The sequence below is a fragment of the Leptosomus discolor genome, chromosome 1 (genome assembly GCF_034619465.1).
Source record: "Leptosomus discolor isolate bLepDis1 chromosome 1, bLepDis1.hap2, whole genome shotgun sequence".
NCBI classification, from domain to species: domain Eukaryota; kingdom Metazoa; phylum Chordata; class Aves; order Leptosomiformes; family Leptosomidae; genus Leptosomus; species Leptosomus discolor.
The window spans coordinates 99608095-99627107 of record NC_141391.1 but is presented as its reverse complement, the minus strand read 5'-3'; the positions used below and the strand labels follow the sequence as shown (position 1 = coordinate 99627107).

General features: G+C 40.0%; 1 protein-coding gene across 2 annotated transcripts in view; it reads right to left on the bottom strand.

Moving 5' to 3' along the window:
- Positions 1-19013, bottom strand: part of DSCAM (DS cell adhesion molecule) — a 405653-nt gene that overhangs the window by 99769 nt on the left and 286871 nt on the right. For both annotated transcript variants that reach the window (XM_086481614.1, XM_086481606.1), the window contains exons 11-15: positions 14331-14527; positions 11171-11267; positions 9616-9744; positions 4446-4613; positions 444-514 (exon numbers count right to left, since the gene is read on the bottom strand). In XM_086481614.1, the coding sequence (XP_086337740.1) occupies positions 444-514; positions 4446-4613; positions 9616-9744; positions 11171-11267; positions 14331-14527 (662 nt within the window). The remainder of the gene's footprint in view (positions 1-443; positions 515-4445; positions 4614-9615; positions 9745-11170; positions 11268-14330; positions 14528-19013) is intronic.

Sequence of the window (19013 nt, the reverse complement as noted above, 5' to 3'; positions counted from 1 at the left end):
CTAAATTCTTATGGACTATACTGAGTCACTATATTGCTTTCTCTGTGCAGACATCCCTTCAGTAAGGCTCTGTCCCAAAGACTATTGCAGTGGGAAAAAAATCCTATTGACTCCAATGGTTTGGGCAAATTTTGCCCAAAACTTCAGTGAAATTCTGTAAGTTTTCCAAGCACATAGCCTCATCTCTGAAATCAGAAGGAAGCGGGAAAAGTTATTGCCATCAGCGCAGGCAAGCAGCTGCCACTATTACTCTCCAATGGAAGTTTCTTTGCATAATGCAACGGCCTTAATAGCCAATATAAGATTTGTCAGCAAAGGTATCTGCAAGTTCTCTCCCAAATAAAATAACTGATCCACAGTTGTTATAATACTCCCATCAATGGAACCTCTTTGAATGCACCAAAATACTGTCAAAGTCTATATTCTTGGCTGTGTGTATTTACCTTCCAGGTCACCCTAATGCTTTGTGAAGATATAGGCTCAAGTTGGACATCCTGAGGTGGACCATCAGGAGCTGCAAAGAGAGAATAGGGATGGATCAAAACTGGCCCTCACAGCACACAGAATTCAGCACTTCACATGGTATGTCACCAACTTAACACATTAGTATCACAAAGGTTTGGACTGAGTCAATGTCATATGGAAAACTGGAGATGACCACTTCATCAAACGAAATCAGAGCCTAGTATTCCTTATTCAGGTGTCATCTCTGGCCAACAGTGAAATGCAACACTAGCCAAAACATAGCGACCTGGCAAATAAAATAAGAGCGAATAATAGTGACTTTTCTTGTTTAGTGATACAGTTGAAATGCTGTTTCTGTTTTGTAAATAGGCAAGACATATTTTCAGCAGTCAGAACCCTGGAGGTGACAGAAAGGCAGTAGAACCCATTTGAAAGCAGGGAGACAGGAGCTCCTCAGCCAGCCTTCATCATGTCACAAACTTCCCCTTTGTTCACTAGAAACTGCACACATTGAGTCAGATATCAAATATTTTATACACAAAAAACCTGCACAATTTACCCTCCCACCCTCCCCAGTGGAAGTTTCCCAGCCTGGAAATCAGACAAAAAATAACTACCAGATGGAAAAAGAACGCTGCAGCTCCTACCTGAGTCAGGAGGAGTTTCATTTGCTATTGATATGCTGCCAAGGGTGTGCATGATGCTTTAAAGACGAATGAAAAGAGAAGTCCCTGAGTTTAGGGAAACCCACATGTCAGCTGGGCAGATACAAAGCAGATCAAGAATTGACAGGGATTGAATGGAAAGGTGTGTAGTAAATTGCTTGCTCAGCGAGGTAAATCATTGTAAAAGAAAGATCTGAAGAAAGGAATGGAGTAATCTTGAGCTGCTGTAGAGGGTTCCCTCGATGCAGAATATGGCCTCAGTAAAAGGTATTAAATTAAGTTTAATAGCATGACAAAGGAAGCAAAGCAATAAAAAGGGTGAGATGGGGCTGTTAGAGGTGGAGCAGCAGTAAATGACAGCCGTGGTGAAAGGAACCAGAACATTTTGCTTTAACTGATGAAAGCAAAGAGACCCAGAACACAGCCCATAATATGTTTAAGTTATTAAAGACGCCGTATTCTATGCTGTTCTTGACTGCCCTTCATATTGGAAATTTACAAAGGTTGAAAGAACTTTATTTCCATTCTGCTTGCATTAAGGTACAGGAAGAAGAAGAGGAAAAAATCCACAGGCAAAACTGAGATTTCTATGAATTTTTTGAATCCTTCCCTTGATTCTGCACACCCCCCCCCTCCGCCCGCCCCCCCTGCCAAATATGAATGCCACTTCTCTGGATACATTATAATGGAGTGGAATTTGTGCAAGAAAAATAAAACCCATTTGAACCTAAAAACGGGTTTTAAAATCTGCTCCTTAAAATCTTGACTTTTTCTTCAAAGACCCCGGAAGTTTTTGCAGACCGGAGTAGCTAACTGTTCCCAGCATACCATGGTGAAATATTAAATAAGAAGTCAGTTTTTTTACATACATAATGCCATACCAAGCTTGTGACAGACATAAAGAAACCCTAGATATCCCAGCTTCCCCTATTGATCTCATATTAAACAAGAGCCATAATGCTTTTGTTTTTCTGACGAGCATTAGTGCAAGTGTGTACTTGCAGTCTATTTTCCAACACAGGAGCTAACTGCAGTTGAATGGAGGGAAAGATGTCGTCTGTAAGCTTTAAATGATGACATGCTTTATTATCCTTTTGCCACAGAGATCCTTTACAGTTTTGCTTCTAATAGCTAGTGCTGGGTGACTCAGGTCACTGTTATGTGATACACAACCTGAGCCCCCTTGCCAATAGCATGGTTTGAGTTGTTCAGTTTTTATATTGTCTTTCTTGGACCTTTATTTTGCTCCCTTCTCATTAACTTCTCTCTCATTCCTTGCACCCATGCTGTTTGCCATTTCCTATTATAAAAGCAGAGAACAGAAGTAAACAGTGGTCAAAACATGATGCTCCTGTACTTTGCACACTGCCTGAAATCAAAACCCAGGAGACAAATATCACACACTCTGCCTAAGCCTTAACTCTCTGTTCCAATTGTTCTCTAGGTGGATCAGTGACTTTTGAGTACAGATCCACACTGCTGGTCTTTTTCTCCAAACAGACAGCTCCTTAAACGACAGCGACAAAAGGATGAATTATTCTGAAACTTGGTTACAAAGAGCTGAATAAAATGTGATGTTAAGATTCCACCCTGTTCATAGGGAAGCTGTTTTTTTTATTTCAAGGCCAGCTGCTGATCCTGACAACTTAATTATCAGTCAGGAAAAACTCCGCAAGTAAGAAATATTCCAAGCATGAGTGAATAAGAGAGAATGAAACAGCATATCCAAGACCCACCCCTATACTTTGATGTATATGCACAAGGAAGGATGGGTATTTTGGGGATAGAGATGATGCTGGCCAGAAGAATGGAAAGTCTGTTTTCTCTAGTGATTTCACATTTTCATTGAACAAAGGAAGAGAAAAACCCTGATCAAATGATAAATACTTTGCAAATAAGCTATTCACCACTAATAAAGCTGTTTCCTTCCACTGGGATGAAAAAAAGACACCTGGCGAAAAAAGCAATGCAGCTCACGTTGTCCCCTGCTTATTCTGCTTTGCAGTGTGAGCCCTTCTGTCCTGTTCTTATTCAGAAAGTCCCTCAGAGCCAAAAACATGTTCTCCTGACAAGGTGTATATTTTCACTGTAGTAAATTCACCCACTGAGAAAATGAGTGAGAATTACATAGTTGTATTCATATGAGCTGAACTGAAAATTGGTCACGGAGCGTTCGAAGCCTAGACCAACATGAATGTTGAAAAAGAAGTAGGGTTTTCACTGCTAGGACACTGTCACACAGATACTTGCACTACATTTTTCCTCTCAAAATCCCCAAAGAAAGAAGCATTGCTGACTTAGCATAAGATGACAGGAAAAACAAAATTAGCAACATAAAAATATGTTTTAAAATACAAATGAGCAAGCTTCTTTCTGATCAAGACTTTTCAGAGTTACTCCATCCAGTGTCAGTGGGCTAAGGATATTGAAGCTGCTTGGATTACTCTCAACATCTTTGTACATCGCATATAACTGCAACATATGCCTGGCAGAATTATTTATGGCCATTCAGCATTTCCATTCCTCATCAGTGAAATGGAGAGCTGTAGCCCTCTGCTTTTCACCCATAGGTCTTTTTCGCTGTCACATGAAACATGTAGGACTTGGGACATGGTAGCATGCATAAGGCTGTGCTGTCCTTACGCATCTGCCACTTCTGCTAGCCCTGAGAATAAAAATAAGATGAAATAGGAAGGCAGCAATTCAAGTACAAAAAAGAGTGGCTACATCCATCGAAGTGAAATTGCCTGCACAGTCCTCCTGGTAGTGAAACCTGTGACAATGTAGAGGAACATATGGCAACAAAGAGCAGGGGGATGACATTAACTAATGACAGCCAACTGACTTATACAGTGATCAGAAAACTAAATGATGAGTGGCTTAGGGGATGGAATAGTCAAAGGAAGATTTGATTCATGTAGGTCCATGTTCTCAAATGGGGGTAGGTAAAATTAGTTACCTATACTAATACCTGAGCATCTAAGGAAAGCCACAAGACCCACAGGGGAGGACTCACCACTAAAAATAGGATGTTGCTGATTGAGTTGCCTAACTATAGATATAGGTGTGCCATTTCCAGCATCCCTGGCTGAAAATTTGGCGCACAATGTCTTCTTTGACCACTAGATGCCACTGAACGGCTTTAATTACAGACCAGCACAATGAAGTTGCAAAAGTCACAATGTTTTATGGGAACAATTTAGTATTTCTTTCCATGCAGCTGCAGCAACATAAGCAACATTTCATGTAAAGATTCCTCACATCAAAGAGCAATAATTCCCAGCACAATTTAGATATTACCAAACCAGAGCGTACCTGCTTCATCGGTAGTGATGGTGAGCTCATTGCTGGCCTCACTCTTGCCAATACGATTCTTGGCATACATGCGAATGTTGTAAGTTGAGGAAGGGTGGAGGTCAATGATAGTGGCTTGATTTAGCTGAGGGGAAACATCTTTGGTTCTCTGAACAGAATCCCAGGAGTCTATTTAATAAGAGGTTAAAATAAAACAGACAAATAAAAGATGATGTTAACACCGCTAACGGAAGCATGCAGTTAATCTCACAGAGCAGGATACTGCCATTGCTGAATTAACCCAGAAAATGCCTGCTGCTATAAGCAAATTGAGTGATCACCTTAACAGCACTCCCGACTGCTCCAAGTGTGGTGTAGTGAACAATAGGAACTCGGCTCCAGGGTCATCAGCAAATTCGAGGAAATAGCTGCTCCTTTGCCTTTTTCTGAGGGGGTGGTGAGAGCAGCAAAGATTCCCCAGTTTTGCACGTGTGTGTACATACTTGTTCTTTACCATTGCTACAGTGGGACAACTGTGAAAAATATGGGAGCTGCTGCCCTGAAGGGATTCCCACTCAGCGAGAAGGTTGCTTGTGCTCCAAAAAGGGGGGAAAGGGAGTTAATAAACAAGAATGGAGTGCTCTTAGATTAGCAGAGATTAGGCAGAAAGTTTGATCCCAAACTCCCGGAGCTCAGACCATAGGCGAAGAGTGAGTATGAGCTTGGAGTACTTAGGCATGGGACTCAGCACCCTCCAGGACTGCTGTTATTTCCCTGACTCATGTTAGGATGCAGTAATAGTTTAATACAAGGGGCATGTAGAATCCTCTTAGCTGTTTGCATAGATCTGTAAAAGCAGGAGTATATTGTTTTTATTCATGCTTACAATTCATCTGCCTGCTACCTTTTTAATAAATTCTCCAGACATATAATAGGAAAAAAGGATGGAAATTGGCTAAACACTGTAACCCCTCCTTTTCATCCAAGCATTCAGTTGCTGCAAAGAAAGTAATAGAATTTATCCGTGTAAAGCATCTTGATGTCTTTTATGAGTTGCCATCCTTCATTTCTTTCTTAGTGCAGGTGATGTTCCTCCTTTAACCTCTGCAGCATCCTGTGGGGAATGTCACTGGAGGCTCTACAGCAGTGTTTTACGGTATGGGTCACTGTAGGCAGGATTGCAGAAAGTTTAGCAGATAGGAAAGACTAGTTTAAAAATAGAAAGCTCACTCAGACACAAAATATCTGCACATACTGTGTAAATTCTTTCATATGAGCTTGCTAAACAGCACACAAGTTGTCACAATGACATCTGCAGCTTGGCTGGTTACAGGGCCTGTTTGCTTGTCCATGTGGCTTTGTTTACCCAGAAAATGTTTAGGAATCAGACATTTAAGTGCTAACCAAATTCAATTGAATATATTTTTCTTTAGTAACTGAGTTTGTCACAGTTCCTCTGTCAGATACTTTCAGAAGCTCTAAAGGAGTTACCTGCAGGCAGTACTTCTACAACTTGCTTTCAGTTTGCTACAACTTCACAGAATGTCTTAAACTTTACAGAATTTTAATCAGCAGTTACACTCCATTGTGTTAAATGTTATATAAGCACAGAAGGAGACTGTCTGTTCCAGTGTACCGTGCCAACAAGAAAGGAATTAAAAAAAAAAAAACCTGCTTGGTACAGAGAATGTGTTAAATTTCCCTTGAGAATGATGAGAATTTCTTTTAATATAGACTGTATATTCTCAAATTGCTTAAGTTTTCACTTGGTTGTTTGAAATACTGACCTCTGAGTGGTAGGACTTTTTAGTACATGTAGCTGCTGAAATCAAATACACAAATTTGAAAAATTTTTGGGATTCTTAGTAGATTAAGTAATGACACACCATGGAGAAAAAGCAAGATGAAAACTCACAGTCTTCTGTACTTCTAAACGTAGGTTTCCAGTGTTTATTTATGACTAATGCATGGGTTTCAGGAGTCTATCCTGTTTTTGAAGGGTAAAATAAATATATGCATCCCCTTTTTGAAGTGTAAAATAAACCAACAAAATCAGTCCCTCCAAACTGAGTCAGTCCAAAGGGAAAGTCATCAATTTATTTCCAAAACTGTTTTCGGTTTTGAAAGACTTAAGTGTTAATAATAATTTTAAAAGTTCATTTTCTTTCCTTCTGGCAAATCCTAAAAAGATTTGCTTGCGTCCACGTGGTAGGTATCTGAGTGAGGTGTTAAGACTGACTATTGGCTCTTCTGGTTTTTATTGTTGTTCCAGAGAGCTCCAAAATCTGCTTACGTAGAAAGACTGAAAAAGCAGAGAAAACGAGCAGCAATGCGCCAGCAAAACTAAAACTAGAACCAAACCAAAAAAAGAAAGTTAAAAGAAAGAGTGGAATTTTTAACATATTCTTTATTCCACTCACAAAACGTGACACCCAGGCATTTCTCAGCGTTACATAAAATGCACGCGGACAAAATAATCTATGGAAAACTTCTGGTTTTATGAAGCCCAGCAGCTTGCCACCCCTTCCCAAAAGGAAGAGCCACTGCCCGCTCCCGGGCCGGGCCGCTGCTGCCACCCGGTGGCCGCCTTCGGTACTGCACCCCTCCCGCCGCCGCTCCCTTGGCGGGTTTGGGGGAACCGCCCCCCTCCCGCCCAAGCTCTGCGAAGGCATCTGCGTCCTGAGGGATGCTCCGTTCAGACGTGAGCACAAGAAAGCACAGTCTTCTCCCTTCAGATCAGGACTTAAGCAGAAATGATGCTCTGTTTGCCCCTCAGCTTTCCCTAATGACATAAAAAGGATGAGGAGAGAGTTAGAAAGAAGGACCTTCATACATGTTCCTACCTTGAAACCTTTTTGTACCCCTCCGATGGAGAATTCTGATGGCTACACATCTGTGGTGTCAATGAAGGGCCAGGTCCGAGTGCCACAGGCACATTTCTGTACAGACAGGCATCATATCCAAGTCCTGAAACAGCCTGAAATGCTGAGCTCCCCGTTATTCATATTGAACCTGCATGGCAACTGAACCCTAAAGATGTCACCTACCCATGTGACAGGCAACTCCATGCTCCTTCTAGGGGCTAACTAATGTGTCTTTTTTTGTCTGGTGGCAAGTCAGGGGTAGATAGGGTACATGAGGGCAGCACTGTATAGTGAAGTCCATGCAAAATATGCGGGCACCTGCACATTCTCTGAAATGGAAGAGGTTTGCAGTTTTCCTTCTAGATGATGCATCCTACTGTAAACTCATTCCTGAGTCCTCAGGGTAAGCAACATAGGTGGAAAATTCTCACTAAACACAACTATGCAGTTTATAGCTTTACTTTGGCCTTGGGAGGATGTTCCCTGAGCTTAGCATCCGAGTTGTGAATGCTTTACCTTTTTCTTGTATCTCTTTGATATCTGGAAACTGAAAAGTTTTCTTAATTCCCTCTTTGTTCTAACTTCTACCAGCTACCCTGTGCAAGTTCTTCAGTAACTGTCTTTGGTGTTTAATCTTATTGATGATTTAATTTGTGACAAAAATCATGCGTAAGAGTGCAAAAACCCAATCCTAGTTTCTCCAAACATCCAGCCTTAGATTCCGGAAAATCTACATTTCTGTTGTTTGTAGTGAGATGAAGATAATTTGCTCTTTTTTGGACATGGCCTCCAGTATTTGTCTTCATATACAGATGAAGGAATATTTTCTCCAACACCACCCCCCACTGTTTTCTCTTTTTTTTTTTTTTTTTTGGATTTTTTTAACATTTATCACTAGGTTGTGTCTTGATGTTTTCATCCAATCTGATGGAGCTTCATTTGCTGTCTTGCTGTTGATTTATCATGTCATATTACAGAGACAATTTTGCAATGCAAGTTCACAGTGATTGAAACTTGTCGCTTGGAAACACTGAACTAAACCTAAAAAAAGATGGTTTAGAACTCTGAAGTCCCTTTCGACCACTGCTTCAATCAAAGGAAAGCAGCTCAGTCTTCCTAGATGGGGTTATGCTGAGTTACATGATTCAGAAATACAAATGATGTTTCAGGGTGAGAAAAGAGCCTGTCAGGCAAGAATGACTTTCAAAAGCCATTCTGGAGCAGGTGGGTGGTTGGAAAGCAAGGAAAAGAATCAAAAAGAAAACAAAGCCCAGAAACTTTTTACATATACATGTCCCTTGAAGGTATCCTTGCCTAGTCTGCCTCTCCAGAGCTGTGATTCCTGACCATAGCCTCAGTGGGAAATTTTCACTTGTAATCTTTCAGGTACCATGCTCATCTGTACATTATCAATTTCATTTACACAGCCAATGCAAAAATAATGACTGAGGATTTAAGACTCCTGAAAACAGTTTGTCTAGTAACACAATCATCACAACATTTTTGCCTAAATAAGTAAAGCACAAAAGAAATATACAATGTAGACAAATGAAAGTTAGCAAAGATGGGTAGTAGAATATTTTTTTAAAAAAACTGGCAAATTTTAGATTTTTATGAACAAGTACATTTTTACATCTCTGAACTAAAGGGAAAAGACTATAAACCTACTATAGTTGCTTTGCTAAACAGAATGTTTCACTGATAAGCACACATAGAGCATCCCTTTTAGTGGACTACGTCCCCTTACAAATAGTACAACAAACTCCAACATAAAACAGTACAATGTAATTTCTTGGTGTCTTTTTAATCATACTTGAAATACAAAAACATTCTTCCACTGCAATTTCCTTTCTGGTCCCTTCTCAAATCATGACTCAGTGACAGCGCTTACCAGTGTGCCTAACTTCTAAAAAACAGCACTACAGGAAAACATAATTTGTAAAGGCAGGTTCTTTTTCTATAGGGAAAAATAGAAAATTAAAAGAAAAAAAATGCAAATGGAGAAAAGATAAGAACAGGGACCAAGAATCAGGTAGCAAAACCCTATATTGGCTATCACCTAGCACAGCTTATTTTACAACAAAATTTGTTCCCCTTATGTGTAGGTTTCTTTGCTAAAAGCAAAGAGCAGCAATTGCTAAACTTAACATCTTTCCCTCATAAAAAAGAGGCAACAAATGAAGATAAATTTTGCTGTGGAAGATAAAATAAACCATGGTAAAATTTTCTATCAGGCAATTTCAATTTCTGAATTATCTTTTTATGATACAGATTCAATGATGAATGACTAGTTATGGGGATTACTTCAGAGGAAGATTATTTCTTACCTGACTTATTCTTGCACTCAATATCGTAGCCGGTGATTGGGCTGTTTCCATCAAATCCCATGGTCCACCTGAGGGCAATACTGCGTGCTCTCACCTCTCGGATTTCTATTTCAGGAGGGTCGGGAGGCTCTGAGTAGACACACACACACAGATTTAGTCAGAAGAAAGCCCGAACTCTTAACAAGATAACATTAATGAGCATGGTGCTGGTGTAGCTTACTGGTGGTAAGCTCTCATGGCATTTTCTCTGGTCACTCATTAGTACCCTGAGCCAGTTAATCACCTGCTGAAGAACACTCAAAGAGGGAGGAAAAGCCATTGATGCAATCTTGAATACTGACTTCTGCTTAACCTTCTTACATGCAAGATAGAGTTGCATTTCCTTAAAAGCACTCCAGGCTGGACTACTCACGTTAGAAAATATTTTTGCGTTGAACACCATGTTTCGCTGATACTTCTACAGTTTTTACACAAAAGATGATGGTACAAATATGAATATTAAACTTAAAAGTGCTAAATTTGGTGGGGGGAGGGAGTAAAATTTCTCTCTCTTTTGAATACGTTTAAAAGTCTTCTTTTAATAACAGAGTAGTTTGATAACACTATAAAAATACACTAAAGCTTCTTTCTGCCTCTAGAATAAAGGCTGTAAATAAATAGTATTTAAGTCCATTCTAATGCCCCTTTGAATTGTCACAGCAGTTTAAATGAGCAGTGGTGTAACTGAGAACCTGTCCCCTAACTCTACCTGATTTTTTCCACAGGGCTGCCTCAGGCATTCACTGAAATCTGCTGTTACTCAAAATCAAGAGTGGGGAGAAGGAAATTTGCAAGTCCTCGAAATTTGTTGTGTGCATGCTCAAAGGCATACAAGCACAAGCATCACACAGAAATAGACAGTGGCTAGTGGCTGAGTCCTGCCTGTGCTCTGCATCTCAAATGCTGTCAACTCAGCCAGTCCAGGACTTGCTGCTGTCTGCCTGAGTGAAAACCTGCAGGAGGGGAACCCCAGCCCCAGGCAACATAGATTCCCAGAGTTTGCATTGTGCAAACTGATTACAATTTATTTGGACTGATTAAACTTGAAATATTTTGTTTAAAGATCCACAGTAAGTTTAACATTTCTCTGGAGATAAAATCAGATCACTTTTGCTTTATTTCAGACTTGGGTTTTAAGCACATTTGTTCTTTAAAGGTAATGCAACCCCCTCCTTCTCCCACCAAAATGTAACTCCATCATATCCACTGTCCCTACTGAAGCTGATAGTTTTAAGTATCTCTACTAGATCGTCAGCTGGTTTATTGAAGAAAAATTCTCCTTATTAATTTGTACAGACATAGAAAGACTCAAGCTTATCCTTTATTTTGATTTAATCTGTGATGTCGGAAAATGAAAGACTGAGCATGACTTAATGCGGCCCCTCATTTCTTTAACAATGAGGAATACATTTAATTAGGAATCAGAGCCTCCCTCCCCCAACAGATTTCTGAGGACGGCATACACTTACTGTACTACAATAGCTGTGTTTTTTTCCTTATGTTGTCCTCTTCCTACCTTGCACAGTGAGCTGAATTATTCCACGATCCTCCCCATAAGAATTGATGGCATGGCAGGAAAAGAAGCCAGAATCTTCACGCACAGTTGGCAAAATCTATAGGTGGTTTGAAAAGAAGTGATTGATTGAACAGCACGCCGAGAAAATAAACCAACACCTTTTCTGTATGGTGCAAGAAAAATTGTACAAACTATTTTACTTGACAGTAATAAATAGGTATTGAATGTTATACACATACATACATACATATGCACACTAAAGCATCCAAAATACTGAGACTTATCGAAACTAGCAACATCTGGGCTGAGGAAGCAGGCTATCAGCTCTACATGTGTAGTCAAGAGTTGGGAGTACCACCTATTCCTGTGGCTTCTCATTAGGAGTCTTGTTTCCAGTTACTCCTAAGTTTGCCAAGTATTTAACAGTTGGCTGAAATTTTCCATACAAAATGGTGCCTCCTGCTACCTCCAAATTTTTCAAGTTATTTCTGAAAATAACTCAAGTGGCTGAAGTCTGTGTGGAGGAAATAAAGGTTCAAACACTGGTGGTGAACCCTGTAGTATTCAGCATGGTGCCTTATAATAAAATTTTGGGTGGTCTTTCTTTTCGATTTGTTATTTAATAACGTAGAAAGTTACATAATCTTTACATACATAATCATAATGATATTTTTCTACAGGACCACTGCTTCACTCAATTTACAATAGGGAGAGGATTTTTTTAAATGAGCAGATATTCCAAATACCATTTTCTTTTCATTGTTCAGTGTGCTGCTCCACACTTTATTTACTGCACACAGTTCAAACTGTGCCCTGAAGACAGACTTATTCGTTTTTTCACAGCCTTTTCTGTGGCATTCACCTATGCAATACCCATTTCAGAAACACGAGTGAATTTATTTTCATAAACCCTGACATCATGAAGAGTATTACCACCATTTCATAAGGGGAATTAAGGAACCAGACGTGATAATGTTTGTGGCTGCTTGACAAGTTGCCACATATTAGCTGAGCCATGGTAACTTTATGTGCTCTTTATTCCTTAGCAAAGCCTAGGTAATATAAGCACAACTCTCATTCACCACTGGTTAAGATAAATAGATTAATTTCCTACTCGCTACAAGGATATTGGAGAGTTATCATCTGAGATGTGTTAACTTGTCAAGCTGTGTTAAGTTGCATGTGTGGCTGAGCTTTAAGATAGGAAAACAAAATTTTTCAGAGCCCAATTTGACACATCTAGGGCCTTCTTTTCCCCCCTCAGAGTCCTTAGCAATAAATAGCATTTCATGTGTTCATAACAGCTTCCATTGAGTTAAGCTGCAGCTATGAGGGCTTAGTACTTCTGCAAATCAGACCCCAAGGGCTCAAGGCAAGTACCTAGAAAACAAAGAACACACAATTATTGGCCACCTGTGAAAAGTTTGGTTTCAATGATCAGCCTTGCATCACACAGTGTCTTTCATTACTCAACCCTAATTCAACTCCAGAGAAAATCCAAGTCATGCCTGACTGAGGCAGGGGTCCTGCAGAAAAAATAAAAGCTGAGTATACAACTAAAGATAACATCATCATGCACACATGCAAAAGCACTCAGTTAAAAGCTTCAGAGACAACCTTAATCCTGACATTTTCTTTTGGGGGGGGGGCATTTTATCTCTCAGAAGACAGAGGTTTTGTATGTAACATACATATGGATGTAGAACGCCACTACTGTACATAACTGCTTCAGAAGAGATTTCTCCAAGCAGGTCTCCAGCCTTCCAAAAAGAAATATTGTTGCACATCCAGGCATCATCTTATTAAAGTCAGTAAGACAAATAAGGGAAGAGAGGTCTAGGGATCTATCTTATAATTAAATATTATTTGTAACACAAATATACTAACAGGAACAAAGTCACACACAGAACTTGTTCTTCCTCAGAAATCAATGACAAAGCTCCCTCACAGAGAGCAAACCCAGATTTTTACTGGGTATCATCCAACACAATTTTTGGCTAATAAAGAAAGAGTTATACCTTAACAGTTACACTATCAAACAGACAATCAGTAGAGAGCTAGAGAATTATTTCCTTGATACTGCTAAAAATGTTTTCAAGAATGTGACTGAAAAAAGGAAAATCAAAACTTTTGACCGAGAATCTATATGATTTTTTCAAAAAAATTCTTTAAAATTTCATACAGGCACATGTAAAAATATAAAGGAATGGACTGATAACTTGCTTGTGTTGCTAAATTTTAAATTTGAGTGGAAAAAGCTGTATCCTGGTATATTGAGGGTAACATCATAGCCCCACCCATTGTGAGTAACACCAGAACAGCAGGAATTTCCTGTGCTTCCATGGCATCTTGGGGAACCTTAAGTCCCCGATCATGTAGCCCCTCAATCCAACCCAGGTCAGGCACTTAGGAGTTAACAAAGTCCCACATGCTCATTTGACAGGCAAGTCAAGATGCAGGGTTCCCACACCACCAGACAGCTGCCTGTCACAGAAGCAGAAGTGAAGATGCAGACTGTGACTGTTTGCTAGGCGGCTTGGCGACTTCTGCTACTGTGTATGCTAAGTGCCAAATACCGCTGGCAGCAATAAATACGCTACTTATGTATCTACATGTGACTTTTCCTTCCACCTCACTTTGAATCCGATGACTAACCTGACTTTGTAAAATAGTCTCAGAAGACCCACAAAGTGAAAGGGAGGGAGAAAAAGTACTTTAAAAAGACAGAATTTTTATCTCAAAACAGCTTAATGGTTTTGGTGAAGGTAAGCCTGACACACATCAGAACTAGGGGTCAGACATTCACTTGGTGCTTATCAGCATTTTACTCAAAACTGAGCTGCCCCACTCCAGGAAGGGCAGGCTAAGGCATGAGCCATGTTGCTCCTGAGACAGAAAGGATGTGGGGCACTGCAAGCCAGTCTCACTCTCTTGTTGCCTTTGGAGCATGGGAAGATGGAGGCTAATTTTTCGGGGGGAGTGGAATGCAGAGGTTTCCTCTGCCTCCTCTTGCTGCCAGTTCTCCAGGGTTGTGCCATGGGTGGAGCGAGTGGTGGGGCTCTGACCTTGTAGGGCAGAGGTAGCTGTGCACCCCTATCAAAACCAAATCAAGCATCACTCTCACACAAGTAGATGAGTCGCGGTCACTTTGTTTTCTTACCTGCAGAGTAGAGATCACTTCGTCTCCAACTTCCTTTGTGGAAACAAGGTAACGGGACATTTCAGGGTTAATGATTCGGTCTTCTTTCTCCCAGCGGACTATGATGGGTTTTTCTCCATGTGCCGTGCAGCTCATCTCCTTCTTTTGACCTTGCGTTGCCAAGGTGGTGTTTGGATAGGAAGTTATCATAGCTGGAACTAAAAACAGACAAAACAAAAAAAGATCATTCTTCATTGAGCTGACTAGTCTGATGATACAGAGTTGGCCCTTCAGTCTGGGTCTCATTCAGCTTGTCCATATTTGACCAGACAGCCAAAAATGTGAGAAATTATTTTACTTCCATTCCTGCGTAAGAGAATTTTCTTAAGATTGAAGATGAGTCTCAAGGGGAACTTAGCAGAGAGGAGCTGGGATTGGATAGTAGGGCTGTAGAGACAAGAATATGCGAATCTGAAGGAAGCTTGGCTCCATTTGTTTTGCTGCTCACAGGACAACTTGTAACATAATTTAAATACTCACAGTACATAAAGGTACTGTAAGTAATAAGCATTCAGATATGGTGCCAATAAAGAACCAATAAAAATTTCTTATTTCTTCTGATGAGCTGCTGTTTCATCTGCTGACAGATACATGTTCTACCATTTTGTGTGACAGTAATGACCCATCAAAATGAGGGCTCAATTAAACAAGGAGCTGTACAAGATTGAAAGAAAGGCTCTGCACCAAAGAGCTTACAGTCCATGTATGTGCTGAGTGCATAGTTAAACTGTACTGATCTGAAAGTATAATTAAATTGACAATTAACCTAGCTAGAGTTGAGTTTTTATTGTATTCAGAAAGTATTTGCAGAACAGTTTGGTTATAATTTTTTATTAATCATTCAGGACTTTAAAAAACTCTAATGTTGAAAAAGTACTCTTGCTAGCAAGAATAGGCTTAAACCCCAACTATTTTCACATTTTGGAATAAATTTTTTTCTGGAAATAAGAAGAAAAATTCCCTCAAAGTGTTTTACTGCAAACCCCTCAAAACATGGCATTTTTGAAAGAGGATGGTCTCTTTGGTGTCCTCAGTATTCTGTCCTTTCCTTCCCATATGATTTGTCCACCAATGAACAGCTTCCGTGCACTTGTGAGCAGGAAAAATCAAAGCCCATGAGCCTGTCTTTCAGTTCTGGCCCTCTCCCTGCTTGGGAGAAGCTGGAAAGCCCTGGAAAGCACACAGAACTGCTGTCTTCTGAATGAACCTGTCCACACCTTTCAAAGCATATGAGCTGGCAACAGAGTCGCTTCTCTAAGCTCTTTCATTCCAGGGCTGCCTCCTGCAATAGCCCCACTCTCCTTGATTTTACATGTAAACACTTGCCTCAGAACAACTCACTCATTCCATCTGAACTTCTCTGGGTCTCTAGTTTAAGAAGATAACATTGGTGCAGGACCTCATTTGAGGCCTTCCCGGTCTTTCCTCCTGCATAGATTGCATCTATTGCTACAAGACAGCAAAAAAAAAATCCTTATTCAAATGAATTAGTATAATTGCTATTCTGAAATATTAATGTTTGGTGGCATGACCTTTTCACATGCCAGAGCTGTTGATGCTTGGATACGACAATATGTCAGGATGCAGGCCTTTCTGTTTAAAGGCTTCCTGAACCAAAACAAGCGAATTTGAAAATTAACAGGGCTGTGGAGCTATGAGTTAGAGTTATGAATGAGATTTAATTACAGGAAGAACTCTTAGAAAGGTCTTGCATGAGACATGAGGCTCTTTAGGCACTGATATACATTGATGCTGAAATACGTCTTGTTTAACTGTTTGGATATTAGGTACCGATGAGTTTTGTCAAAGAGGGGCATTCAAAGAGAAGAAATGATGCGTAATCAGAACAGAAAATTAGAATGAGTCTGATTCCATCTTCCAGAGAATGAAAATAGCTTCAGTTTTATCTGGTGTCTGTCCAAGTACCAGTACCCGCAACGAGGTTACTTTCAGAAAGTCACTTTTTGTGGCCATCTGCTTGTTGCTTCCTAACACAGAAGCGAGGGTACTAGGTCTATGCAGCTACAGGCCTTTTGGCCCTATATGTGCAGATATGTGCACTTGAACATATCTGCTGTCATCTGCAACACGTGAAATAGACCAATATATCTTTTTATGCATTTTGTTCATCAGTAAGAGACCCAATTGAAATGAGTGGCAGACTATTAAGGAGTCCATATTACCATCATTAGCCTGAGCCACCGCCTTTCTTCCTTCCTTCCATAATGTCCCAAGTTTTTCTGGGGACAGAGGGAGAAGATGCTTAGCCCATCTGGGAGCTGAGGGGTACCGTGTGCCTCCCCAAGAGGTACCTGAGTTCCTGGGGTGCCCATGCCACCAGGCAGGAGGGCTCAGAGTTCAGAGCAGGTGAGCCTTGCACTGACAGGTCTACCCTCCTCCTGCTTCACAGTAGGAGCACACAGTGTGCACCCAGAGAAAACGGGATGTTCGGATTTTTTTTTAAAAATCCCATAGACCTTGAGGAGCCCATCTCAGAGACTCCTTCCTCACTTTCAGGTCTCCTAAACAGTTGTCTACCAAGAGTCCCCTGATAGGTGACCGTGCCAGTCCAAACACTGTGACTATCTTGCTTGAATTTTAAAAAACAGAGACTAGCTTATGAAGCTCAATATTTTCCCAACAAACTTTCTTAATAAAAGCAGAATAAAAACATGTAAAGAAAGATGACTTTATTCCTCAGATACAGCTTTATCCCTGCTTATCCTTCCCTTCCTCTCACATAATCTTCCACACAGATTCCTTATTGCCATAGCAATGCCTCACAGCTAAATATTTTCCCTTCCTCCAAAGCTGATTTTTTACTCTTCACAGTTTATCTCCAATGATCCTAAACCATAAGCTCTTCTTTTCATCTTCCTCTGTGTCAAAAGATTTCTGGTAACAAAGCCACATTCCCAAGGATATTTTAAGCAACGTATTTCTTCATCCTCCAACTATCTTTAATCAAATTACTGATGCAAATAACTGAGATAAATATGCTGTCTCTTTAATGACAAAATAATCTAGAAAACTGTAAATAAGCAAACTAAATCTGTACTATATATGCATGCGATATTCCCTCAGGATGTCTTAAAAAAAAAAAAATGAAGGCATTTAGAAATATACCAAGATGATTCAGATGCCATATTAAGTGTGTGTATCCTTTATATCTCTTCAAATATATATTATATACACACACAAGTAAAGATATGTATCTATATAAAAGAATTTTGTAAGGGAAGGGCATGTTGCTGTGCATGTTCAAGGAATGCATAACATCAAGTTCCAGGATTTTGGAGCAGGCTTCCCTCTGGGACAAATTAACCAAATTCCTCTCTGGGCTTCTCCACGTCTTTCTCTGAAGCATGCCATGCGATCCAGGATATTGTTAAAGGTCTGTTGGTCAAAACTAGATAAAACAGAAGGTACAGTCTATAGATTATGGTGATTTCCATTTTCAAGGTATGCATAATGCTGCCAACAGCATTAATCTAGGAGATTTCTCTGTTTAAAGTTGGGCTTCCATTTGGAAAGCTGTCTTGTTTATTCCTTTTCCCAGGTCAACCTGTTGTTTTCCCCTTTCTTTGTGGCAAACCAGTAAGGAGTAGTCTCATTGCTTTATAGCATTAAAACTTCATCATTAAAAATCAAAGTGCAAAATTCAGCAGTCAAGGTTACTCTTAAGAAACACAAAACTGGCTCAGACAAAACAAGAACCTTCTGTGCCACTCTTGAAGAAAACTGAACGTGGACCTTTCCTGAGATTCAGTAAAAACTACTCAATCTGACTTTATTTTCTCTGCTGAGTGTTTCATCAGGAAACGAATGCAAATAGAAATGAAAACATTTAATTACCATGACAAAGACTAGTCTCATTATCCAGAATAAGGAGGCTATAGTAAGTTAGGTGAAGCTTGAGCTTGAATCCTTTTAGAATAAACCTTCACAAATTAGTAGAAAAACAAAATTCACATTCATTTTAAAAATTATGTGTGTGTGGGGGGAACTAACTATTTTTTCTCTCTTTTAGCTCATAGATGGAAATAGCACACGGGAAGAAAGCGAATTAAAAGCTTCTCTATCTTTTAATTTGTAATTGAACACTAAATAGCCTTGTAGCATTCATAAATGATTCTAAGACTGACTGAAGTTCTCAGTATGTTTAAGAACCATAGCTACCTGTGGTCTCCAAATGCTCTTTCTCTAGCAACCTGGCTGTGGTGAGAAGAGAGGAATACGAAACAGCCAGCACTACAATTGATGGGGAGATGTCATGTGACACTGTACAATGGTGTTCTGAGCTGTATTGAAAGTTAGATTGCTGATCATAGCCAAATATTAATGCAGATTCAAGTTACTCTTGAGAAAGAGGATGGAAAAGATGCAGCAGGTACACAAATATAATGATATAGTGATCTGGAGATAACTGAACACAGTGAGAATTTGAGAGTGTGCTCAGTAACAAACATGTCCTGCACTCTGTCAGTGATGTGACTCCTGCCATATCAACATGCCTTACCATGTCTCTGTTTCTCTTGGTCTGAAGATCTCTGCCCTGGCAGAGTGTCCTCTCACATAAACTGGCTCCTTCACTGGAGCATCCTTGAACTGGCCAGTTTGGAGAAATGTCTGTCACCATAGTGG